Consider the following 26,809-nt stretch of genomic DNA (forward strand, 5'->3'; position numbering starts at 1 on the left):
CTCTCATACTTCAAACTGAAGTAAGCGTGAGAAGAGTGCCCATTAAGTCCGGCTCATACAGATGGACCGGCAGGTCACACATGGGACTAATCTGATTCATTTTAAAAATAAATGCATGAGTTATTGAATCAGGTTCCTGTTTCAAGCCCTGCGTGTGACTGTGTGTGTGTGTGTGTGCGCGCCGCCCTTTCAAAGGGACTCGCAAATGCTTCAGTGCCTTTTTAACCTGTGTGTTTCCATTTTAATTCAACTTCCTTGCCAAAAAACATAATTAGTTTTCAGTGCCTATCAGTTAGTGTTAGACCCAAACACTAGATTGATTAGGTCAGGCATTTGTTATTTTAAGGGCTATGTCTCCATTCTTCATTTATGAAGAACACGAGCTCAATAGTCTTGGGGAGAGAGCTGGCCTTTAGAAACCGGGCAGGGGAAGCTCTCTGGGGGCCCCTCCAGCCTTTTAGCTTCTGGGTGTTTTTAACAGAGCCATGAATGCAGATTTGTAAATTTATTGCAGTGCCATCTGTTTTTTTTTTTTTTTTTGCAGGAACCGTATTATTGTTGGCTCGTATCTGTCTATTGTGGTGGTCACTCCCCGGGAGCTTGCCCTCATAGTCCCGAGGAAAGTGATGAATAGCGGGGGTCAACATGAATAGGTCACAGGGCAGCTGTCCGGGGCTGCCCTGAACTTGATTACCCCGCTGGTTTTTAAAGAAGATGGGCACAATGCAGCTTGTTTAAAACCCTTCCCTCCCTTCTCTTCAGCGGAGCAATAATGAAGTGCCTTTCGCTGCCGCGGTTTGTTCTGCGGGGGGAAGCCGAGGCAAAGGTGGCCTCGTGGGGAAGTGCTGGCAGCAAACAGCGAGCCTGCTGCAGCGACCCTCCTGCACGCCTCGCTTCGGACCCCGCTGTCTGTCTGCAGGCTTCCAGATGGACGTCTGGGGGAAAAAATCCCTGCCTGCTACCCCATTCAAACAGGCCCCGTAGCGTTTTCAAGATCTTTCTCCGTTAGCATTTTGGCACAGAGTATTACCTCAGTTCACTCGTATGGATTTGAGATCGTGTTGTAAAATTACATCTAGCTCCTCAAACATGCTCTAGGCACTGTTGCAGTGTTAAAGTAGAGGCACGCTGCTCTTAAGTCAATACACAAGCCAACTGGAAGAAGCAGAAAGCAGTCAGAGAAGGTAGGGCAAAGCAAAGCAAAGACAAAAAGCTGTTGGCTGGCAGCAGCAGCCTCATCCCGCTGCCTGGGGCACTTCTCCAGGCACACACCGAAGTTCTCCAGAAGTATTTCTGCTGTCCTCCCGATGGGGATGATTGCACGGTGGGGAGGAGTGTGGGGCTTCAGCTTCCTCCCTTCCCCAGGGGAGATGTCAAGGACGTATGTACCAGGTCTGTAATGTTAGCAGGGTTAGCTCATCTTTTACGGTATTAATGCTTGCTAGTAAGGAGCTGCTGCTTGAAAAGCCTTCCAAGCTTGAAATTGCTAGAGGCACATCCTGGTCTTACTTTTAATAATATTCTTTGGTTATATATTTATATATACAGATACACACACACACATATATATATATATATATTTTGTCTCAAAGAGAAGAGAAAAAAAATCATTTCCATCCCTCTGTAGCACTTCACGCATGTTAAAAAACTAGCCAACCTGGGTTGAGCTGGAGCCTGAGTTACAATGGGAATGCTGCCTTGTGGCAGAAAGGCCACTGGGCTCTTTCAGCAGTCGTGCTAATAGGAATCTGTCACCCTGCTGCATTTCTGCATTCCTCTGTAATTGAGTAAATTGCAAGTGTTGTCTACTCCCCCCTGCCCTTTGTGTCCGTGTCCACTTACCATCCGAAGAACGTGGGCAGTGATAAATAAAGCGCTGAACAGGGCTCTCAACTCTTTGAAAGCAGCGTGTTGCCAGCCCCCTAGTTATATTTCTTTAAGTGTTTATGTTTTTCTGTATTCTTTCTCTTGTGTGGCTGGAACCCTGGGGATCCGAAGCCATGAGAGAGGCCAAGAAGCTAACAAAGTAGCTGTCCCCTTGTTAGCTTGTTCCTTTCTTCTTTAAAAAACAAGATGAAAACCATCTGGCTCAGGGCATTACATTTTCCTCCCCCATGCACCTCTATAGATGAAGAGTTTCACCTGCAGTGAGGGTTTACATTGATTAGGGAGGGAGCAGTAATTCAAGCCTCCATCCACTTCAGTGGTACTTTGCAGTCTTTAAAGGTGCTGACCCATTGAGTTAAACTGTCAAGGGAGGATAAAAAAGGAGCTTCATCCTGGGAGGTAACAGCTGCCAGGTTTTCAACACCTTGCACGCTGCTGGAGAAATGTCACAAATTGTCAATGGGAAGAAAAATCGCTCGGCTGCCATCTTCCTTTAATGACGTGCCTTATAAAATGAAAGATTTAAGGGTTTAAAAACCAGCGAGTGGCTGTCAGGGAAAAGAAAAATCCGGAGGGATTTTGAACAATGGGGCCAACAAGATGCACCCTGAAAGTCTGCGAATGCGGCATCCCAGTTGGAACAAGGGTTCAGATGGGGATGGCCAGTTTGGCGCAGTGGCACAAGAGGCAAGTGAAAGCAGCAGCACTGAAGTCTAATATCGCCGTGCCCGTATTAAAAAAAAAAAAAAAGAAAGTCTGATTCATAAGCCAGTGAACTGAGAGAAGACATACTGTATTTCTGCTCTTTTGAGGACAATTTGTTTTCAAGCAGCTACCAGATGGCTAAATACCACGACATTTCCTCCTTCTTTTTTTTTCTTCTTTATTTTAACAAGAGATGTAGTTCTCTTTGCTCTTTGTTTTTGTTTGTTTTCGTGCTTTTACTTGGCAGAACAACCCTGTGGTGGTTGGGCATTGCGGTGTACTCTCCCCCCCTCTTTGCCCTTATGCATTGATGGATGAGGAAAAAAAGATCTCCAGCTTAAATGTAATTTCAGATAACAGGCGGATTGGAGTTAGGTGCATTGTTTGTGTCTTGAGTTTTTTTGTTTTAGGGGCTTTTCTTCTTTCCCTGTTTGTTTTAGGTAAGTCATTTTAATCGTACTGAGTAATTAGAAGGTACACACAGCCAAGGGAGCTTTGTTATGGTAATTGCTCAAAAAACCCACTCCCCAACTACCATTGCCATGTGTTGAGACACTTCTTCCCTCTAGTGGCAATATTAAGGACTCTGGCTTTCACAGTAGGCAAGGTGTAATTGCAATATGACAAACTGTGCTTTAGGGAAAATGCTGTGAATGATCTAGTTTTTGTGTTTGGCTGGTCTTTATTATGTCTTCTGGCTTTTTTGTGGAGACTACCCTTCTCAAAGACTGGGCTCCAGATAACAAAAATTTAGTCTTAAGAAAATAATTGCAGCGAATCATGGGGAATGTTTTACAGCTTGACTTAATTCTAGTCTTCTTTTTAATTACCTGTTTATAAAAACGTTTTTAAATTTGCTGAGATTACTTAATTCTTTCAGAAGAAGCACCTCATTTGAAATAAATAAATAAATTGCGTTTATTTTAAATAGTCCATGTGAAAGACCTTTAAAGGGTAATTAATGCAAGTCTCCTAAGACTCTAAGTAAGATGAAAGCGATCTTTCCAAATCTGCTGGAGTGATTTGTTTATATAACTTCCCACTTCTGCTGAATTCTTCTGAGTCTAATAACTTTTTTTCTAACCGTTTGGCAATTTGCGCTTAGCTACAAAAGCCCTTGTTCAAAAAGAACAGTTTAATAATCTTTTCCCTGAAAATGACTTGAAGGGAGGGTATGGGTTTTGTCTTTTTGCTGTGTTTTTATTAGTGTTATCTTTCTCTGATAAATCATGTAATTATTAACTATTGGGGGGGGAAAATCTTATTGAGCTCGTGGGCTGCAGCTTCTATTAAAAAATGGAGTTTTGTTCAGGGTCTGGGGATTCGCTGGATAAATGGCCAAAGAAATGGATTGCAGTTGGCAGAAAAGCTGCACACACAGCTCTGCCTTGGGTTGGAGGCTTCAGGTTGGCATTGAGCGCTCATCCACAGCTACGCCGACACAAGGAGAAACGTTTACGTGTTTGTGTCAAAGAGCAGGATCGCACTTTCTTTAAAAAGAAAAATGTAACCAAAGACACTTACGGAATGAGATCGGATACAGCTCTATCTTTAGTGAACTATAGTCTAGTGTCTCTGTGGCATTTTAAGCCTTTGGCTGCGAGTGAATACCGCTTTGTGGTTCCCCTGCTTCTGACATGATTTGGGGTTGCCATATATCTGTAGGATTTTTTTTTTCATTAGAGCTTGTTTTGCTATAGGGCTGCTTAACACTGTTCTCAAACGGCTTTTGCAAGGTTAAAGGAATGCAGCTCGGTAACAAGTTTGTGTCATTTTAAATATATACCTCCTAGTAAATAAGGAGGAGCCTTGCAATCAATCCCTTTTAGTGTGTTATATGTTTCACCTGACAACTAAACCCTCTATTGATTAACCATTACTTTGTTAGATAATCTCGTGTCATTGAAGCCTCTGTAAAATTAAACTCTTTAAAATGTTTTACCCTAGCAGCAGTGCAAAAATTGAAAACTTGTTCAGAATTACAGCCGGCTTCCACAAAGAGGGTAGTTTTCACCAAACTGGTTTATGTTTGCATGCTTTATATGCAATATAAAAACATATTAAAGCACTCCAACGCAAAGCTATCTGCCTGTGGCGTTGAACCAGGCTACCGCTTCAGACTGCTTTTCCTTGGTGAAGAAACCTCTTATCTTGATGGAAGGTGAGGAGAAACTCGAACAGTTTTGGTGCAAGTTAGATGAGATTCATAAAAGGGTCGAGCTTTAAAGGTGAGCTGAGAAATTTGCTTTTCTGTGACTTGGTTCTGGTTGATTTTCTTGTTTTTCTTCCAGATTAGTCAGTGTTCCCATAGTCATCGGAGCCAATGAAGGGAGGTGCTCTGGTGTTGTAGTGTAACGTGAGACACCATCCAATGTTTCACCTAAATGTAGGGCTCTGCAGTATTATTTCATGATACGACAGTCAATCTGTTTTCAGTTCTGTCTTTTTCACTTGTAGCTGTTACTGTACAGACACAATACGACCATACCAGGTGAAACCAAATCTCCATGTACAGCAGTGATCTTGTGTCTTACTGCTTCCTGCAGAGAAACAGTAGAAGAAGACAACCTCCACACTATATTCTTCCATTTTCTCATGGCTGGACTTTGTGAGCCAAACACAGCGTCTTTTCCACATTATCAGTAAATTTCCTTTGAGACCTGTTAAGTAGAGTGACATGACCTCTTTTTTTTACCCCTGGACTGTAAGAGAGAACTAGACTTCTGCATTTTTGCTTGAAGTTTTTTGGCCGAATTACAGAATATGCATGTTCTGTATCTCCTTTATTTATCACACATAGCTATTAATGCATTCTTCTGTGAGAGTATGAAAAGAAGAACAGGAGAACTGTACAAACATAGTAAGGGACGTTGAGCTGACAATCGCTGTTTGTGTGTTTTATTCTCAAATCTGCATCCCAATGGGTTGATTCCATTATACATACTCCTTTTAATTTTCTTTTTTTTTTCCCTGCTACTTTTATTGGGAAACAATGAGCTGCTGAAGGACTAAATGATGGGTAATTTGGTGCTTACGTAGGTCTTTACATAACAAAACTACTGTGCAAAAGTTGGCTCTCACAACGAAAGTAAGTTCTTGTCTGCTTTCTGTGGCTGAAAAATTTGGGAAGGAGAGATTTTAATATCATTGGCTAGTGGTCCGAGGGCAGAGAGGTATTAACCTGGGAATGCCCAGCTCGATCAGCACTGTCAGTGGAAGATGCTGTATAGGGAGAGCAAAGAGGTCTGGCTTCTCTCTGCTCTCCATTCCCCTCCTGCTCCTGCAGCCTCTACAGCTGTTGCTCCAGGGGATATCCCTGCCAAGTACTCCATGGACGTGCTGTCCCTGAGTTTGTTTAATCCCCCTTTCTACTTGCTGATGTTGTTTCTCTCCATGGCATCCTGTGGCAGCAAGTTCTAGAAGTTCACTGCCTTCTACATCAGCTGTTTCATTTTCTCTGCTTTAAATAATGACATTAATGAAAAATAAAGCAATACAATGGAAGAATTATTTGTGTCTATATTCTGATGTACATCCAGCTTTTGAGTAGTAGTGTAGTGAGCTTCCTTCTCATAAAATTCTAATTTTTTTTTTAGTTTTGACTTTATTATTTTACATAGTGTGTTTGGATTATCCACTCTTTCCCATTTGTATATCTGAGAGAAAGCCTGGTGTAAGTTTGGCTTTTAAAAAGCTGGCTTGTTACCAAGGTTTTTGCATACCTGTCCTGTGGGGAAAAAAAAATGAAAAGATGTGAATTTGGTTCATGGTTCAGTTCGTGAAGCTACAGGCTACCTTGTTTCTTTCAGTGAATGTTTTTGTGACTGAGCTTTCCATCTGCAAAGGGGAGTTAGTGTTAGCTTTCTGTGAGTCAGGGCCTCATAAAAATTACGGTACATGCGAGGTATGTTGTGCAGAAACACTGCTACTGGAATTCTAGGAATGAGACTGCAAATGAGAGAGATCACAGATTTACAATAAATGGCTTAAATTACACAAATATAAAGAACAAACAAGGAACTTATCAACTCTCCAGTTTTTCACCTCCAGAATTGTCTGAATGTCAGTGCAAAGCAGATGGCGCCAACTTTTCTGTCCACCAGTTGAGCCACTGCATCTAAGCCACAATTTAGGATAGTTTATGCTATCCTGATCTTTCTTGTGAAGAAAAAGTGCTGTGCATACCAGAGTGATGGTTTTATGACGTTGGCAAATATTTGCGAGAGGCTGAGTTGAGTCTCTCAGACTTCTGTTTGCTTGTGGCCTAATCCCAGTTTGAACCTAACCCTCCCCCGCTGAAAGATGCGCTCTGTTTGGCCACACGGCACTCCGACAGGGTTCGTGTGTTTGAATTTTTCAGGCTCTCCTTCTGGATCCAGAGTCAGAAATTGCTAGCTGGCTGCTAGTCGCAGCAGATAGCGATGTTAGGACTTGTAAGGAGATCCGCTGGAGCCAGGATACTCTGCATTCCTGTCTGTCACTGGCAATTTTCTGGTTAGAGAGCTCACTGAGAAATAAAACGTAAACTGCTGGAGTGGTGGAGAAGATAAGGGGGTTTTGTGCTCCTTTTTGTTTCTGTTTCTTGATGGAGTTTGAAGGGGGTCTGTAAAGAAGTCCAGTGGAAGGGACTGTGAATCCCTGAATTTCCCCACGAGCGTCTGGACTGTGCCGGACCAGTACAGATCGACCCGAGACAGCAAACTGTTTGTCCGGGGTGGTCAGTAATGAATGCTTAATGAGGATCAGAAGAACTTTGGTGGATAATGTGTGATGCTTCCTGTGGTTATAAACACCCAGTTCCCATCGGTTGGTGCTTGCCATCCTTCTGAGCTGGAGGCTGCGTCAGGAACGCTGCATTTCTAAATGTACCTCCTATTGCTTAGCATAACCCCCTTTAAACTCCCTGTGTTCTTGCATCAGATATCCTTTGCAACGTGTTCCTCTGCTCTGTTGGGTGCTGCTGCTGGCTGCGTCTTGCCCAGCCAGGCCTGTGCCAGGGGGATACAAAGTGGAGGATGTTTGTTTGGCACTCGGCACAGGGAGCACTGAACGAGGGCCTCTGCTGCACAGCCGTGCCATTAGAGCCAGAGGGAGAGGTTTAGGAGCCCTTGCCATGACGGTGTTGCCTGCAAGTTTTGTGACCTTGTACAGGGCATATTTATTGTATTCTGTTAGTACCAGGCCTAGCAAGGTAGCTTTTTTTATCCAGTACTGGAGATCTTAAGTGCTACTGTCCTCTTCCTCCTCCTAAAAAAAATTGAGCTTCATCAAGTAGTCGTTGAAATGGTGTTGAAAGCAGGTCAGGGAAAGCCTCCATTAGAAATTCCTGAGTTTTTCAGACATCTTAGTTTAAATAGTCTAGTCATCCAAAGTCTGATTTTAGGCACACTTAATAAGTACTGCCCTTAAAAGAGGGAGGGACTCTGAGTAACGTCCTTGGCAAAGACTCCCACTTGAACATCCCCTGTGCAGGACAGTGTATGGGTTAAGATAAAGTCATTCTGGTTCAGAAGAGCAAACTTCCCAAAATTGTGGAAATGAGATACAAGAGAGATGTGGTCTGCCTTTATTCATTTCCAATTATAACCCTTTGTACTGTCCCTGTGTGTTTTTACCCGATAAAGGCAGGAGATGTTTATTAACATTTGCCTTGAGCTTTGGTAATGAGCGTACAGAAATCGCCTTTTCTTAGCTCTTTGGTTATGTAGTAGTTTTTAAAAGACTGAACAACTAAGATCAGATTTTTTTTTTCTTTTTTCAAATGAAAAGAGGAGAAAAATCTCTTCAATCTGTGGATCTCAGAACTATAAAACTGAACATCACTTTCAGAGAACACACATGCCCTCAACGTAGGTTTTTGCTGCAAACTAGTTTATTTTCGTTTGAAACTTTTACACCTTAGGAAAAAGGAAATGTGGTAGTGTTGTTGTGGTTTCTTGTGCCAAAAATGTGGCGCCTGAAAGAAAATTGTGTTCTTCTATTCATATCCATTTTAATCTTTCTGCAGACCTACAACAGCTGTGCCAGACTGTGCTTAAACCAGGAAACGGTGTGTCTAGGAAGCACGGCTATGAAGACTGAAAATTGTGTGGCCAAAGTAAGTAAAAGAACGTCTTTGGTTTGGAAAGTTTTTTTGTTGTATTGTTCACTGTTATTCAAAGAAAAGTTCTTGTTAAAAATTACGCTTTGAAAAAGTATTTAAATAGTAAGTATTTAAAATATTTAAAAAGTAAGTATTTTGGGTAGGCTTTTCTGTTCTTCAGTGCAGAGTTTTGAGATGTGCTGTTTCCCTCTGGTGGAAATGATTACTTGAGTCCTGAGCTATCGGGACTGAAGGGTTCATTCTGCTCTACAAGTAATAGGCTTTTCCAGTGGCATGACCTATTCCTGTCATGTAATTAGCTGTGGCAACTTCAAGTGATAAATGATCCAGATACATGCTAAAATACTTCATGAGAACTCTTTATATCATGTTTAGGGGAGGGGGAGGAGGGCGATACGGCAGTTAGAAAATGGGTATCTTAATGCATCAGAGAAGAGACGTTCCTTGAGAATTGTGGTAGATATGATCAGAACAAATGAGGTGCCACTAGCCACCCTCTTTTCTTAAAATTTAGCATAACTGCAGTAAAATAGGATACATGCAGGGTTGTTTGTGGGTGGAAAACATTTGAACCATGATGCAATAAGTATAAAAAGGCTGTGTGAAGGATCTGCTTAGCCTTGTATAAGCTTCGTATTTCCACTGAAAGGAAGTTTAGAATGGGCATGCAGGACAGATCAGTGCACTCAGCCATCTGTTACTGAAACCAGCTGGCATTTTGTTGCTCCTCTGTCACCACAACCTGACCACTTGAAAGCCTGTTTTCTCTTCTGTTTTTTCAGTTCCTTGATTTTCTTGAAGACCCTTTTTTGTTTCATGCTCTAAAGGTGCCTTGTCCCTTTGGGACCCATTTTTGTATTGACCTTTAAGATAATCTCCCAGCTAAATCTTTGCTTTGGGATTTTTCTGGTGAAATGTGGATGTTTCATTACCTTCATTTTCTGTCGGTGAATTGGCCATCATAAGTTTGTCGTGGTGCATGCAGGTGGCTTAGCACTTGTAAACTGCGCTTGACGTGCAAGGTTGCCTTCCAGTGAGGAGGTACTTCAGAGGAAGGCTACCAGTCTTGGTACAAAGTGCTCATATTTAATCCCCAAACCTCCATTCCTAGCTTAAGATGAATGGTATTGCACATTGCTTTCTAAGGCCCTTTATGATATGAAGTGGGTGAAACTCTTTAAGCAGCTCTTACTGAACTCTCTCAGCAGATAGAACCATTTTGATGCATGCCATGAGCAGCTCACAGCAAGCTAGCTAGAGCAAACCCACTCAACCCCATGTGCTTCACAGCACAGGGTCTTTCTGGACCTGATCACCTCACTAAGGAGCAAGGATGTGCAAGAAGTACAGCTAATTTAAGTCATGCCTCTTTTAACTTAAATGATATACCTTTAACATCCTAATGCCCCAAATAATAGACTCTCCTAAAGCATTGTTTTCAGTGGGGATCATGGTAAGAGATAGGGGTAGGGTTGGAGGTAGGAACAGTAAGACTTCTTTCATGTTATTGGGATGAATTTGAACCGTCATCCTGGAGGTGGAAAGGTGTATGTTCTTAAGTATTGCATCTATATGCTGTATGACTATATATATAGTCATATCTACTGTATATACTGCTATATGTACTGCTATATGACCATACAGACTATACATACTAAGCTATATGGTATATATATCCATATATATAGTCCGTATGAAATAAAAATACGGACTTTTCTGGGGATATATTTCCCCTATTATTAGCTTGTCTGGCTGTTACACCCCCTTCCCCTTGCCTTCTAAACTACAAACCACAGTGAAATAGGTTCTAAGAAATTTCACATTCCAGAAGTGTTGAAGCATTTAAAAATCCAGTTAGCTGGATGCAGATGGCTCAGTGATGGCATAGGCAAATGGCACAACTGTTAAATGTTCCCTCGGTGCAGGGCTTATACGGGATTTAAGGAGTTCAGAGGCCTTCTCCTAGCCTTACGCACATGGCGAGTTTTATCCTCCATGATTGATGTGTCTTAGGGCTTTGGACATTAAAATGTTTTGTCAAGGGGGTGAATGTTGGAAAGCATAAGCGTGGGTTACTTTATCTGCAGCACTTTTCCAAAAGTATTATAGGGTTTTCGTTTATTTATTTTTGTTTAAAACTGGCAGTGAAAGACAAAAGGGATTACTTTGGAAATTATGATTTACCTTTTCTGATTCTGCAGTGCAGCATCAGCCCTGACTGGGAATCACAGTGAGCGCTGTCGTGTGCTTGTCAGAACTGTCAGTCTGCAAGAGACGAGTTTTTTTTTTCTGAAAACAGGATTTCTGATTCTGCACCTACTTACAAAAAAAGAAAATTGTGCTCTGTTATGATTACATGAATGCCATTTGCTGATCATGTGTTTGATGCTTCTGAAGTCTGTTCAAAGAATGATTTTTAGTTTCTCTTGAGGCCATGCACATCAATAGTGGGATATCTTTTTTTCAGACTGAAGCACTGCCCATCCATCAAGCTCTCTTGTTAATGAGTACTTCTGTACAGGACATTCAGGTGCAACCTACCAAGCTGACAAAGCTCAGCATTGTTTCTAAAATGGTGGAAAATGAAGTGTGTGTGTGTGTGTGTGTATATATATACACACAAGATTTTCAAGTATGCAAAGTAGCATAGGGTTACTGGGTTTTCAACCACTCAAGGAGCTCTGTGTTAGTGAGTTAGTCTGCCCAGTCATCGGTATGATGCCAAGCTGACTGTCCACAGCCAGGTGCTCGGTGGTATTTGCAAGCCTGTGGATTATCTAGTTTTATTCAGGCATTTAAAAATAGAATATCCCGTTCTGATTAATCTTTGTATGTTGTTCTTAGCCTTGCTTTTCTGGTATGTTTGTCCTCTGAAACTCCCTTGTTGGGACTTGGGTGTATGTGGTTAGAAGCAGATAAGGCACAATAAAAATTGTTTCAAGTGTGCACATGTATTGACTGAAGAGGAGGGATCATAAATTAAAAGCTATATATTTAGGTGCACAGATGTCACCTGCGTGATCTGTAACAGCGGGTCTTTCATCATCAGGAGCTCTTCCATTAATCTTTTGGCATGTTGCTGCCCATTGCCTTTGAGTGATCAACAAGTGTGATGTATATTTAACCTAATGGCTTTAAAAAGTAAATGTACTTTCTAATTGTGTTTTTACATATGTACACACAAGCACAAATCCTCCTGCTTGTCTCTTTAGAAAGCACAAAATGTTTGCAAGAGGATTTCTTGTTACGATGCTACTGGTGCGCAACCACAAGCGGATGGCTTTCTCAGAAATTCGTGCTAGGTGCTTAAATAAGGTAGAAATGTAGCATGAACCTGAGCTCCAAGGACAGGGTGTTTGGTTTTAATGAGGCTTATTGAAAACTGGCCAAATGAGCATCTGTTCCCATTGTTTATTCCATATTTTGCAAGCCAGTATCTTCAGGCCAGATAATGGTGTTGGTGTGCGTTTCAGCCTCAATTAGAGAGGGCCACAGTTAAAAACCCCCTGGCATCTGGTCTGTCCCTAGGACTCCTGTGATGCTCCTGGGTGTGCAAACAAGTTTCTCTTCTGTTCTGTACCTGGGACCACTTGCTTTCTGTGGTGACCTTCATGCGCTGCTCTGCAGTGAGGGAGGCTCTGACTGTCTCCAGTCTCCTTGGCCGAGTCTTTGCTTAGATGGATTATGTATGTTTTTGTTCTCAAAAGGAGGTCTTGCCTTTTCACCCTTTTATAATGTGGGCTGTGTTAGGTTTGAGTTTTGCTGTTCACTTGGAGTCTGTTGGATTTTGTACTTTCTTGGATCTTGGAAATAACCTGATTCAAAGTGCTCTTTTCTTTCCCAGCAAGAGATTAGTGTATAGTTGATGTTATGGGGTTGTACAGCCAATACGCATTTCCTGTATTTGTTAGATAGGACTTCACTTTTTATTAACTAATGCAGTCAGTTCCACTTTGTCTGCATCTGCTATGTAAGGAAGTGTTCTCATTTTGTACATATATTTCTTTCCTATATGTGCAAGAAGCAGGCAACCTATGGCATACGAGCCAAAGACAGCACGCACGCCTTTTAAATGGCACACAGCATCCCCTGGTTTCTGCTTAGATCTGAGCTCAGCAGCAGCTGGGAGAGGTTCTCTGTGTCTTTCTTCAATTTCGTTCACCTTAGATAAAGAAAAATGCCGCTGAGCACTCCTTGCTACCCACATATGATCACTGGTCCTGCCTCTTTAGGTCCCAGCTAACCAAGAGGCTTCTCAGGTCTTTGCATGAAGCATGCTGTGCCTTTTAGGGAATTCTTGATTGCTCTTTGTTGTACTTTAAACTTTGCATTCTGTAATGGTTACACTATTGAACTAGGAGTACAGAAAGGGTTCACACTCTTTATTTCCAGCACTGCGACTTCATCCTCCCTGGCCTTGATGGCTCTTCTTGCTCCTTTTTAAAAGTGAATTGAATAATACTCTCCTTGCAGGAATGCTGTGAAATTTGACTGTATGATGCTTTTGAGATCCTTGGATGAAAAGTTCAGCATAAGCATGCAGTAATGTGCTGTTTGCAGTATACAGGGGAACAGAGCTATGTCCTGGTCAATTCAGAAATGCAGAACAAAGCCTGTCACTTCAAGCATGCTACATGAAATTTTCTTCAAAGATGCATAGTATTACTTAGCTGTAGCTACACTTCTACATTAAAGGATGATTCCATAAAGCAGGGAGTGGTGGAAGTAGCTGGTAATTGCTGTCTGCTTTCCTTTGTGAGTTCTTTCTGCATCACTACTTCAGAATTTTGAGAGTAAGAATAGTCTGCACAATAATAATAACATCGAGCTCAGAATTTTTATATGAATTCAATGGCAAAACCACAAGTACTCTTTAAAAAACTGACATTTAGGGTTCCGGTTTGGCAGTAGGACAAATGGATCTGAAGAGTGTCCCTCTTGTACTCTCAACTCCCTTTATGTCACAGATTGATGGCTCCTCTTTCCTGAGTGTCCCTGCATTTACTTTGCATGAACAACTCAAGCCAGCTCGGAGATCTGTTGTGATACACTGCTGAGTTGGTATATCTTCAGATAATGTACAGTTTTCCAGTGCTTCTGAAGCCTTTCCAGTCCTTGAGATCGATACGTGTCATTTTACATGTCTGTTCCAGGTATTTTCTTCGTAAAAGAGGGTGGCGTGAATGGCTTGTATTGTAGGGACGTTGCTGAGGGTTAGTTAATGTTCAAAAGGTGCTTTAAAACGTGAAGTCCAGCACTGAATTCTCAGTATTTAGACAGCACAAGCAGAATACAGAATCAGGGGCTTATCTAAAAGCTTTGACCTAATGCTAATCTTCTTTCATAGCAATATGTCTACTTTCACCTTAATTGTGAGTTTCTAATTTTTTATTTTATTTTTTTTTAGATCAGGACAGTCTTTATGCTTTAGCTTCCCCTCAGTCTAATAACCTTTTTGCAAATGACTGAGAAAGAAATGTGATATTCTGCTCCCCCACCCTACCCTACCATACACATTCTCCAGATTTTGATAGACTTGTTTTATTTATTTCCAAAATTATATCCGCAGGAAACAAGCTGTTTAAATTCAGATTATGCTGAAGCAAAATGGTCCTGGTATGAGAAGCAACGTGCTGTTTTATGAGCGCAGAGTCCCTTTTCTCATAACTGATTGATAGTAAATATTTTCCTGAAGAATTATTGCCAACCATGAACAGTGCAACTGTTTCACTTTTTTTTTTTCCGTGCTACTTGCTGTACCAGCCATTGTCTGTAATTAAGATCTACAATTCACAATGCAGACGTTTGCACTTCCTCTGGGTCTGAGCTATTTATAAGGCATTTCAGCTGTTCAGAGTTTCTTTTGAGTGTTAAACTACATGTAAACAGGCTTCTTTAGTCTTCAGTTATGCAAACTCTATGCTTGTCATTTCTGCTTCTTTTCCCACCCGAAATGACTCTGTGTGTCAATGAAGCCACAAATTAAAAAAGAATTACACTTGTGTGTGTTTTTTTTTAAATGAAAGAGAGACTTTGAAGAAATATTACTATAATACTTACTTCTCATAAATTGCTTTATAGCTGAGGGTCTCTAAGTGCATTCCAGAGATCAGTTCTCAAAGCTCTGCAGTAAGGATGGGCATGTGATATGAAAAATCTTGATATGAAGAATTATTTCCAAATTGCAGTCAACTTGATGGAGATGTTTTTACTTTTTGGAGGCCTGGGTTTGGAATCTCGAGAAGGAAAATTGCATTACCTGTGAAGCTGAGTTCAGGAAATCTTGAAGGGGCTCCCATACAGGTCTTAGAAACTCCCTCTCAAGTTTGACTGGTCACAGAGAAAAACTTTTTCATGATGATGAGCATCATCTGGAATAGGTTGCCTGTGGATGCTTTGCAGCTTCTTCCATCCCTGGAGGTTTTGAAGCCCTACGCTACCTGATCTGACCTCATAACAGACCTTGCTTTGAGCAGGAGGTTGGACTGGAGAACTCCCGAAGTCCCATCTAAACCAAGTTCTCCTATAATCCTCCACATATACAGATAGTGAAGATGTAATATAAAACTTTCAAATTAGGAAACACCTGGCATCCTTAATCAGAATTGCCCTGCATGTTTATTGCGTGTATTGTCACATGTTGTGCTTCCACCCCAAATGTTTGCTGTGTTTTGGTGATCGATAGTCTGCATGAAGAGTTACAGTCATGGGGTCTTCATTCCGGTCCTGTCACATTAAGCTTGTAGGGAGTGTTCACCAGGATAAGAGTATGAAAAACAAAATTGGCTCGCAGTTTTTTAGGGAGCTTTTGTGGTGGAAATATGAAACACTTTGGAATCCAAATCCTTGATGGATTTAGTGGTAAACTGGCAAAGGCACAGAGAAGCATCACTTCTCAAGTAGTCACCTGCAGCAGCAGCACCCTCAGATCGTAGGGCAAACAAACACCATCATCATGACCTTACCTAGACATGTCTTCTGTATTTTTCAAAAGCAAGAATTTAAAAAGTTGTTTGAAAAATAAGTCCAATTCTTGTGCTAAAGCTTGGGATGTGAAATGCTGGAATAATCATTTCATACCATGGCCCGCCGCAGGGATGCCACTGGTGTGGCCAAGCGTCACGTTTCAGAAGGTGAAACCAGCCCTGAGTTTAGCCCAGCAGAAGAGGTGACAAAAAGGAGCTCGTTTCTGTAGCCAGATCCAGATTAATGGTAGGCTCCAACGTCTTTGCTGTCGGGAGCAGACGGGGAGGGGAAATGGCATGAGGCGAGTTCATCAGCAGGCGTGTACTGCAGCATTGCCCACTGATGCATGCCGGATCACCCGCACGCCGAGATCACATGGCTCCTCCAAAAGTCAAACGATCAATTCGCCTCGTTTTGGCTCTGTACTTAATGCACAAACAGTGCGATCTGCAGGGCTGTAATTGCATTGTTAGGGCCAAGGAACAAGCCTGTGCCTTTTCAGCAGACAGCTGGCAGGGAAAGAGGCATGTTGTTAGGAAAGAGAGAGGCAAGGCAAATAAAATTACTGCTAACGCTCAGAGATCGGCAGGAGTCCTACTTGCCTAATCTTACCGGTGGGAGCAAGCGGCTGTTGTAATCCAATTATAGCAGCATAAGCAATTTGTTAGACACTCCGCATAATGTAACAATTTCCCAATAAACTCTGACTTGTAATAACGTCGGCAAGAGCCCACATAAATCTGCCCGAATGGTGGGGGCTGGAGTGTTCGGCTGGGGGCTTGTAATTTGTGCCATCAGCACGTTTCGTGGAGTGTGGTGCGGTGCAGGCTTTCAGTGCAGGAATTTTAAGGAGAAAAGCCTGGCACGCCCCTCCAAGAGGAAACCATTAGCAAGGGTCACAAGAAACACCAAACGAAGCTGGGAGGCAGCTTTTGCTGGGAGGGAGGAAAAAATCAACCCCCAAATGCAAGGCCCTAACTGATGAGGGTTTAAAAATATTAAGAAAGCAGTACTGCAAATTGAAGTGTTTTAAATTACAGCAGGGGGAGGAAGGGTAAGTAGAATTACATCTGTTTTGGAGGGGGAGGGAGGAGAGTACCCTTCCTTATATTTAATCCGTTTAAATATTAAAAAAGAAGCTCAAGTATTGAAAGGGATGCTCTTCGCTTACCAGACAGGGAAGCCACAGATCCTGTCCTGAGCAATTCATAATCTACAAAGGGAAAAATTAAACCTTTTCTGGTATCCAGTTACTCTCCCGTTGTCTTTCTTGCAGCTCCTAGCTGGCTTCATGCATATTGGCACAGCATCTTGATGATGTGTCTGAGAGATAAAACGTAGGTCTAGAACCATTCACTTTGAGCATACCCCAGTGAATTTAACTTTTTTGGCACAATGATGAATGTCCCCTCTGGTTCATGCAGATCTACACAAAGAGCTAATCTAATTTAGATATTATTTAAAAGTAAAATCAGTCTGCTGCGCTCCTGCCTGTCAGTCTTCGAGCACATTGCGAGTTACAGCATTGTAGACTCCGGTTTAAGGTTTATGTTTAGCAAGATTTAAGGTACCGTATTTCTGTTAATCCTTCTATTTAGCATTTCCCTTTGCTAAGATGCAGATAGGCAGCAGCCAAAATAATTTAGGTCCCTTTATACACAGCATAGAGACTGTCAGCGGTCCAGGATTTTGAATGTAGCTCTTACCACTGCTGCAGTGTAAAAATGCCTGACTTCATCGCGCTAACAATACTTTATTCATTTCTTAGCTATGGGATCCTGCGAAGCTCCAGCGTGGAATGACATTTCTGCTCTGACTCATTCCCAAGTTGCGGCAGCACTGATGCTTTTTCGTAGGGGAAAAAGAGTTTCCCGGCTGTACGAAACAGTTTCCCTTATCATTCAGAGCTCCTGCTCTCAATTGCTGTGTTTCGATGCTGGGCTCCACAGGCTCCTTTGCTTAGCAGAACAAAACCCAAACAAATACCCCAACCCAAATCGTTGACCTTGTACGTACAGCTCCCACAATTATGCCCATACCAGCTTTGTCTTGGCTGTATTACAATATTTTGTGTGATTCGGGGGTGTATTTACATATTGTACCTGTCGTGCTAGGGCTGAAATGATTTAATTTATTTAAACTGTAAAATAACGGGAGATGTGCAGGCAGGCTGCTGCATATTTTGCCCTTCTTTATGTGGAAGTCAAGCCTATTGTTCTTCATCTTTGCTGTACGCCAGCGTATCAGGATAACAGGCTGAGACAGCGCGTCTTGCCACAAGTATCCTAATAAATATTTTCTTTCAACATAAATACGCCCAAAAAAAGTGTGTTTAAACAGGGCAGGTATTATCTTAGGGTACAGAAGCCGCATCAATAAACCGCAGCGCTTCTAATAAAGCCACTCAGTGTCTGGGTTTAACTAATGGCTGATTTTCACGGCTTTGACAGTGAGCTGTGTGCGTTATTTTCTCCTGATATTGTAAAAATAATGAGAGCAAATTAGAACAATCAGTTTACCCAGATAGCTGCTGATTGGAGGTGATGGGCAATATGGCAGCGGGTAATCCATCTTCGGGCTCCTGTCACATTAACTTCAGCAGCGTGGAAAAGATCAGGCGGAGCGAGCGGGAATCCTGCCCAATCAGAAAGGCGAAATTAATGAGAAGAGCATTGTTCTGTGATCAACCTTTTAATTAGCAAGAGTGGAGACGGAGGGAGTGATGAAGCTGGCAGCACAGCTGCACAATGCTGGGCATGTTTTCGGCGAGGGGGAGGAAAAACACGGGTTTTAAATTACCCCTTCTGTGCTCCCTGTACACCGGCAGTGTGTCTTCATTCGAAACCCCTTAAAAGATCTTAATAAACAGCCGCATCCAGGTTAATATTGCAAACGTGGCTGTTACTAATGAGTAGTTTAGAAGTAGGTCCTTTCGGGGGTCATTTAGGAAAATGTTGATCACTGTGTAAAAAAAAAAAAAAACAGGAGAGAGAGAGACAGGGTTTGGTGTTGGATTTAAAGTTTCACTGCATCAAGGAAAGAAGAGGAGGGAGACGGATAAAATTAGAGTAAGGGACTGCCTGTTTTATTACTCCCCTCCTTATTTAGTATATGTTTGAAATAAGATTCCTTGGCATATATTTGAAACGAGACTCCTCAGTTAAAAATACTGTGCATGCCATGTGTCTTTCAGCAGCAAAAAAGAGGAGAGATCAGATACTGCGTTGGTTTCCTAAGACTCCTTTTCTCTTTTATTTATTTATTGTTTGGTTTGGGTTTTTGCCCCAATATTTTTCAGTTTATTCACTTACCACCAAATTATAATTTGAAAGGTGTGGCAGCTGTGTTTGCTGAGAAGATTGACTTGATTGTTGTTTTTTTTTTTTTCCCTAAAGGTTTGATAAAATAGCAGTTTTTTCAGGTGTAGTCTAAAATCATGAATGGTGATTACTGACTGTCAGATCTGAACAGCAGTCTTTCAAAAACTGGTATTTCTGTAAAGGGAAAAAATAACGTGGAGGGAAGAGTGATATCAGGGGGTGGCTTCTGGGAAGGAAAATCAGAAATGCTATGAAATCATATTCATGGTTGCAGTGCAGAGGAATCCAGGTACTTCTGATTAACATGGTTCCTTGGTCTTCCTTCCTTGCTCTCTGCGTTGTTTTTTCAGGCATCACCTCTCTCCTTCCCTGTAATCGCCAAAGAAGTTTTAATGGTTGAAGACCGAGGCTCTGTCACTGTGCACGGCAGTGCCTGTGCTGCTTTTCGTTCATTTTTCCCATCAGGATGCTCGTGCAGGCTGCCTCCGCTTCTAGGTATCCCTCTTCTGACACTGAAAAGCCAGTGAAACCGTTGCAGTTGGTGAGAGAAGCCCGAAGCTGGTGTGCTGCACCCAGCTAGGTGTGCGGGCTGTGCCTGTGGCTCCCCAGCAAGTGCTTCCTCAGCCGCCAACTTCGCTTTGCTTACTTGTAGGTAGGGAGCAGGAAATCAGATGTGCAGGAAAGCAGGGCTTGTGTGGGTTTTTTATTCGGTAATTCCAGGCAGAGCTCCCCATCTTCGGTTAGCGTGGTGTTTTGAACGGTGTTACAGTGATGGAACCTCTTCCCTTCCCCTCCTAAAGAAACTGGGGGAGGTTAGTGAGAATTTGGTGATGTCCACCTGGTTTTTATGGCTTGAACGACATCTCTGCAAAAAGTTAACCTGATAAATCACAGGCCTTCTGCACTATCTAAACCAATTGCATTCGTGGTATAATCAGTAGTGTGGCTTACCCTTTTGGCTTAAGGTTGTCTAATATTTTGCTTTATAAGAATCAGTTTCAGTTGTTTATAACTGTGCTATTATTTAACCCTTTGAAGTAGAATTTTATTTCCAGCTCAATCTGCTTCCCCTGCTCCCTGCAGCCTGAGGCAAAAATGAAGTTTGCTGTGGGATGAACAGTATTCACTTAACGAACAGCTGCTCAATATTTTATTTTATTCATGTTGTTTGTTCGGTGCCTCAGGCTGTATTTATTGCGTGCCTTTCAAGCCCTGGTCAGAATATGGAAATACGAACTTCCTCCTGGGGCTTTCCCTGTAGTCTGAGTGCTTCACAAGCCTTAATTAATCCTTCCAGTCTTTCCTGGGACAAGGGCTGGACTCATAGCATCCCTTTTGGTGGAGAAGTTCTAAAGTTCTCTTACGACTGAAATCCAGGAATGAAACACTTTATTTATAATAAGCAACAAGGCCTCACGGGAGGCATATTAGATGAGGAATTAAGGCTCCAGATTTGGAGGCATCTTTTGTCTTTGTCATATTCTGCTTTTCCATCTCAGTCCTTCTGTCTGTGAAATGGAATAACGCTGCTTAACGTTTCCTTGTTGGATGTTTGGGGATCTGGAAATGTGATACCAGCGGAAGCATGTTTTGTACATGAGCATTACGAGTGTTTACATACACCTCATGCTGATTTGAGCCCCACTCCTTTGGCACTTTCTCTCTTCTCCAGGTCTGCCTGCATTTTGGGAAGTGTTAGACACATCTTGGGAAGCTGGTGCCTCCCAGCCACCAGTGGTTGCAGTCAGGTTTGCAATGAGATGCAGTCCTCATGGGAGGCGATGGCAATGTCTAAGAAAAAGTGGTCACTTTGTAAACCAATCATTTCTTCTTCTTCTTGTTGCATAAAACACCAAAAGATGACAAAGCTTTTTTTTTTTCCCCCCTCTTTTAATAAAACATAAAGTCAGGAAAATATTCCACAGCTGCTTAAATCAATTTGTCAGCTCCCTAAGAGATTCCCTTGTGGGCTGAAAGCAAATGGCAAATTCCTGGCCAAAAGTAATCTTACTGCAAGAGAATAACAGGAGAGAGGCGATGTGTTGCAGAATTCCCAGCCTCCTGACACCTTAAGTATGGAGCCGCCACCGTGACTCTGTAATGGGATGTCCCAGCATGGGGTATAATATCAGAAATAGTGTAAATATGCCACGTGTGAATTAATAGGCAGCCTACAGACTGCTAGTGTTTACATACATGTTAAAATGAACATACAGCAAATCTTTATTCTTTATTAACGTAATATGATCTGGTTTTTTCATGCTTCTGGTTAGGTTTTGTAACTGGTTGATTTTATCAGCATTAGAAGTTCTTGGTGGTTTTTAGAATCCTATTTTCTGTTAATTTCGTTTAAAATGTTTTATGTATTTTTTCACATCCATTTCTCTATGTTTTGCATCTTCTCAGTGCAGTTATCCAGCCTCTCTCTTCCCAGCCCTCCGCTCTCCCTGCTCTGTCCCCGTCTCAGTGAAGACCTGCTTCCAGCCTGGGAGAAGTCCTTCTCTAGGATGTTCTCCTTCACCGTTTTTGCCTGATTGTTCTAGAGTTTTTCTCTACTGTATTTCATGATCAGAGCTATGTGTAGAGTGTTGCTGCTTCCTGCCTTCTGCCCGAGGCTCAGTCAGCTTAGGGAACATTCCTGTAAGCCTGCAACACCCTGAGAAGTAGCTGCAGAGTGTCTCAGAAGGAAAGGAGTGGCTTAGCCAGGATCAGATGGAAGCCTGAAGACAGCCAGGAGTAGAAGTAGCCCTCTGGCTCTGCTGACAGTTCAGTCCTGTGCTTTAACAGCAAGTTCGCCTTTCCGAGAGGTATGTGCTCGCTTTCTGGACTCCCCCTGGTTTTCATCACAAGTTCAATAACCATCATCTCTCTTCTTCAAACTCTCTCTGAAATACTCCTCATATGACTGTAACTTTCCGACATCAGGACCGACCTAAAAGGGAACCCCACAGAGCAATATGCCTACTGTAAAGCTGGCGATGACCCGAGGCCACCACAAAGGCTTTGATGTACAGCCAGGTTCTCAGACAGGGCTGTTTTTTGCCCTGAGGACAATACGGCCCCATTGGCTTCCCTGATCCAAAGCGACCCTTACCCGGTGAGGACTCTTCTGCAGAGAGGAAGCGTTCATCTTTGAACAAGCTACTCAGAAGCCCTGCACAAACTCCTTCAGGGCATGCTGCAGGGCAGAAGGAAGATAGATGCCTATCGATCATGTGTTGCTAGTTGACAAGCCAGCCTGGTTTGGATCTGATAAAGAAAATCATTAAGTAATTAGAGCCTATACTGGAAGAAATTTTCACAGAACTCTTCCCTCTCTCTCCCTCTGCCCTGCAGCTTTCAAAGAGCTCCCACAACCTCAATAAACACATTGCTAGAAACAAACACTCTGGCAAGCAGGCACACACCAGACTGCGGTTAAGTAACAAAAGTTCCCAAAGCGTTTCACCTAAAATGTCCCCAAGCAAGATGGTAGACTCCATGGATCCTATACCCATGCACTTTCTAGAATATTACATGCTTGGTCCAACACAAAAGCCTCTCTGGATACTGTTCATGAAACCTGTTTTTATTCTGTATTAGAATTTTTCCTACCTCCATCTAAACTCTCTCTGTGTTTTGCTTATTTCAGTTATCCATTTCTTTCTGTGCTCTACAAGGACTGGCAAACTTTCCACTTGCTGTTGACAGAACATTAGCAACATTTTCTTTGCAATTTCTTTCTATTTTTAACAAAATAGGTTAAACCGGGTCAAAATTTTCAGACTCTTAGCTTAGAAGATTTTGTTTGTGTTTGAAAAAGTAATAGCAAGGTTTGTATATCTAAAGTGTTTTTTTCCCCCAGCTATATAATCAATATTACCATTCCCCAGAAATCCTTCCTCACTTAAAAATTATAGTACTATCTTTTTATAGGCAAAGCACATTTAAAGTTCAAAAGAGACAAAGTTTTTACATGATTTTAACCGTCCCCTTTTCCATATAAACAGTATGAGTCAACATGTGATACAGGGCAACTTTGTTTCTCAAGTTATGCAATGTGGTATCTGATCTATCAAATGTAAGTACATTAAACTTTTATGAATAATGTAAAAACACAAGGAGAGCATTTGTTTAGAGACAAATCATTTAGTGAGTTTAGCTATTAAGTTTTTAATAGGCAGTTATTCATAAACTATTACAGAATATAATTTCTCTTTAGAGAGATTAAAAAACCTTACCTGTACTAATGAAATCAATGCGTGTATTAAAGTGCTGATCCCTAAAACATACCTTGTTCCCATGGAAGGGGGACAGAGAAATGTGAACTTTGAGGTTGCATGGATAAGTTATAGGTCAGGAAATGGGAGCGTCACTGTTGAGTCTGCAGTCTCATCTCCAATGCTGTTTAAGAGAATAAAACAGTTTTAACTGGAGAACTTGATGTCTTACCTTCAGTTTACTTCCAAATACGTAATTGTCTTTACCTTCATTTCTGACCGTTTGTCACCACAGTAACTTCTTTGGATCAAGTAATGCCAGTTAGAATCCCTTCTGGTTTGAAAGACCAGATCAACAGGCTTCAGATCCTGTCCTCGGTTGGAGTCACATTTACCTTCAGAGCTTCCTGATATTAAATTAAAGAATTCTTCATCTTATGTGGGACCTGAAGTGACTCAATGTCAATAGTCTGGAGGTCAGACGCTCGCCTGAATCATTCTGTCTCTTGCAGCAGATCACCAGCAGCTGACAGGCCAAGTGGTGATCCTGCTATAGTGGTAAGAATTGATTTGGAGTCCTACTGGGCTCTAGCTGGTACCTGTCTGAGTTTTTGCTCTTTGTGGTTCCAACAATAATCATGAAATGCCTGAGAGTGTAGGAGTGTGTGCCAGATAGCCATTGCAACCTATGCTTAGATAGCTGATCAGTTAAAGGCTGAAGCTAGCAGAGACAGCAGCAAAGTTGTATCTTTTCTTCTAACTATAGAGACAGTAGACGATTATCTCTGGAGACAGTAGAGTTCATAGTCACTGCAGCTGACTGCCCAGCAGGTCACAGCCTAGTCTTTCCTGTCAGTGGTAAGTGACTTGAGATAACTCCTCCCTACTCCTCCAGCAATAGTGCATACGTATTAGGGACTCTGAGGTCACTTGCTTTACCCTCTGCCAGATCCCGTCTTCGTCTAACATCTAAACATTACGTGAACAAGCAGCTTAAAGGTTTGCCCCAGATCCTATGGGAGTTTACCTGGAGGCAGTGAAAGTATGAAATGAGATCTTCTCTGTTCCCATGTGTTATAAATGCACCAGAGTCTAGGAGGGATATCCTGTCGAAGCAACTACAGACACAGTGAATATAGCCTCAGGGCAGTCTGAGGTTACCTACGAATCTCCCGGAGCTGAGACAGATGGATAGCAACATACCAGAATAAATAGTGTTCCTGTGTGTCATGTGGAACTCAGCAGCTCAGTACCTCGTGGAAAAGGGTGTGGGTTGGACACGTCATAAATCTCAGGTATGCTCAAGCTCAGGTTGAAAATTGGCAGCTCTTTTTCTGGCTGATGGAGTGGCCCATCATCCATGGTAGAGGAATCAATATACCTTTGTATATTTAATAGAGTGGAGTCCTCAGTCCCATTTATGTTCTCTATTCACTGAAGGTCAGTTTGCTCAGTTACCAGTCAACAAGTTGGCATCTGTGCTGTCTCGGGTGTTTTCTGAGCTACAGGGTGGTGAATGACCTCTTGCAGAACAGGTTGTTTCCTGGTTTGTACCATTCTACCTACTGGGACCTTTCAGGTCACTGGTTCCAGCCCCTTGCTTTTGCATGTACTGTGTTGTCCCTTTGGTGAACCTTGAGTTTCCCCTTAAAACCACTTAAAGATTGACCTGAGGACTTTTTTTCCATTCCATTTCCATCAGAAGATCATTCCAGAACCTGATTGGAAGACTGGATAAAGACTGGAAATCATCTCTGAGTTTCCAAGCTAGCTTATTCATAGTGAGACTGTAACACTGGTGTTTATGCTTGTTTCTTCCTTTTGTATGAATAGGCCCTTCCCTTTTTGGTGTTTATCCCCATATATGTATAGGGAGCAGTCATGCCCTCTTTGTATTTATTTTATTAGGACAAATTAAATAGGAGTGGCTTAATTTATGAAAGAAGGAAGAGAAATGGTGAAGATGTTTGAGCATTTGTGGTTGAGGAACTTGTTTCTTGGAGGAATTAATTTGTTGCTTTCCTGATCACACTCTCTTACAAACACTCTATTTAATAATTGTCCTAAACGTTACTGCAGCAATTAGCGCTCACTTTCATGTACATGCAAAGATCTACTTCTGGCTGATGTGAATTTATAGCGTAACTGTCATGTTAAGGCAGGGACGCGACCTTCAGTTCTTCTGAAGGGAAAAGTAAGCTTGGGCAAACAACTGCATGCTGCTTCTTGTTATTGTCTGGTGTTCTGGTTCCTTAGTTCTCCTGGAACATTGCTCTGCCCTTTGCAGCATTCAGCACGCACTACTGTTCGACTGGGTCAGATCTCACTAGTAGTTACTGCCACTAATTGGCAAATTTTTAAATTCAGAGTTTTCTCGGTGGGAACCTAGAATGGGAAATAACTCACGTTGTGCAGTAAAACAAATTGTTCCGTATTTGCCTTCATGTATATTTAACACAATTTATAATTTACAAAAAGAGGCTCAAATTAGTCTGCCTGTAGAAGCTCATATCGAAGATAACTTCAACAAGGCAGGCAGTCCCTTGTTGCATGTGACTGACGGGCTGAGCTGAGGCTGCAGTTTGGAAAGCCGACTGTATAGATTGCTGAACCTTACTGTTGAGGAAAATTAAAAACAAGCAAGCAGATAATTGCTCTCACAGACTTGGAAGTAGCATTCAAAGTAGCCGCGATTACTTACCCCACTGTAATAGTGAATCTTGACAGGGCTCTGTGTGCGACAGGCAAACTTACTTTCATGATAAAGTATACCCTGAATTTGTGAAAGATTTAACTTTCAGATTTAACCTTCTCATATCCATAACTCTTGAGATCCTCCACTTGCTTCAGAACACAAAACGAGAGCCTTGCAACAATGGCCGCAAGCTGAGTTGAAGTACGTGATTATTAAAATATTGCAGCATTGTTTTTTCTGACCCCACTTCTGTCAATTTAAACAAGAGCTTTTGTGTTCAGAGTCAGTTCCCCTATGTAACATTCATCTGGGGGAAAATAAAAGTGAAAAATACTTAACAGCTACTCTATGAAAAAAATTAGATTGTTAATTAAGTAAGACTTGTAATTTCTCAGCAAAGAAAGCCCTCTTTCTGTCAAGTAAACCTTCCTTGTAAGTCTTTGATTATAGGTAGTAAAAATGTCGCTTAATTTATGCCAATTATGTGCAAGTGTTGTTTTCTTTTAAGTCCCTGAATTTTACAGAATTTTGTGATTCTGTCGAATCAGATTATTCTCCTAGCATGGTAATTGAGATCTGCTAATCCTGGGCTTGATCATCATTTCTAATCTCAGCCAGTTCAGAGGTGGGTTGCAGTGTGAGTTTAGAAGACTCTGAAGATGATTAAGCATTGCAGTCAATTAGTTTGTTGTTTGAGACCTGAATTTTGCAATTGGTTTGGGTTGTAAGTGAAGATAAACATGGAGTATAATCATTTCTGGAGAGAATCAGCACAGTTCTGAGACATCACATGGACTGGAACAAAATCAACAGTTTTTGAAGGAAAAATAAGCAATTGGAGGGACAGAATTGAAAGTCAAGATTAGATGTCTAAGCAGGGCCCTGGAATCCTGCATCCTCTCAACCTGCCAAACCAGAAGAGCCTGCATATCTG

At 41.9% G+C, this 26,809-nt stretch overlaps 1 protein-coding gene across 5 annotated transcripts in view; it reads left to right on the forward strand.

The window, feature by feature from the left end:
* BTRC (beta-transducin repeat containing E3 ubiquitin protein ligase) overlaps positions 1-26,809 on the forward strand; it is a 120,970-nt gene that overhangs the window by 50,176 nt on the left and 43,985 nt on the right. For all 5 annotated transcript variants that reach the window (XR_007708561.1, XM_050711948.1, XM_035547810.2 and 2 more), the window contains one exon: positions 8,600-8,689. Coding sequence is in view for 4 of the 5 variants with exons in the window: in XM_050711948.1 (XP_050567905.1) it covers positions 8,600-8,689 (90 nt within the window). In the remaining variant the exon portion in view is untranslated. The remainder of the gene's footprint in view (positions 1-8,599; positions 8,690-26,809) is intronic.

This window comes from Cygnus atratus, chromosome 7, assembly GCF_013377495.2.
Source record: "Cygnus atratus isolate AKBS03 ecotype Queensland, Australia chromosome 7, CAtr_DNAZoo_HiC_assembly, whole genome shotgun sequence".
Taxonomy (NCBI): Eukaryota; Metazoa; Chordata; class Aves; order Anseriformes; family Anatidae; genus Cygnus; species Cygnus atratus.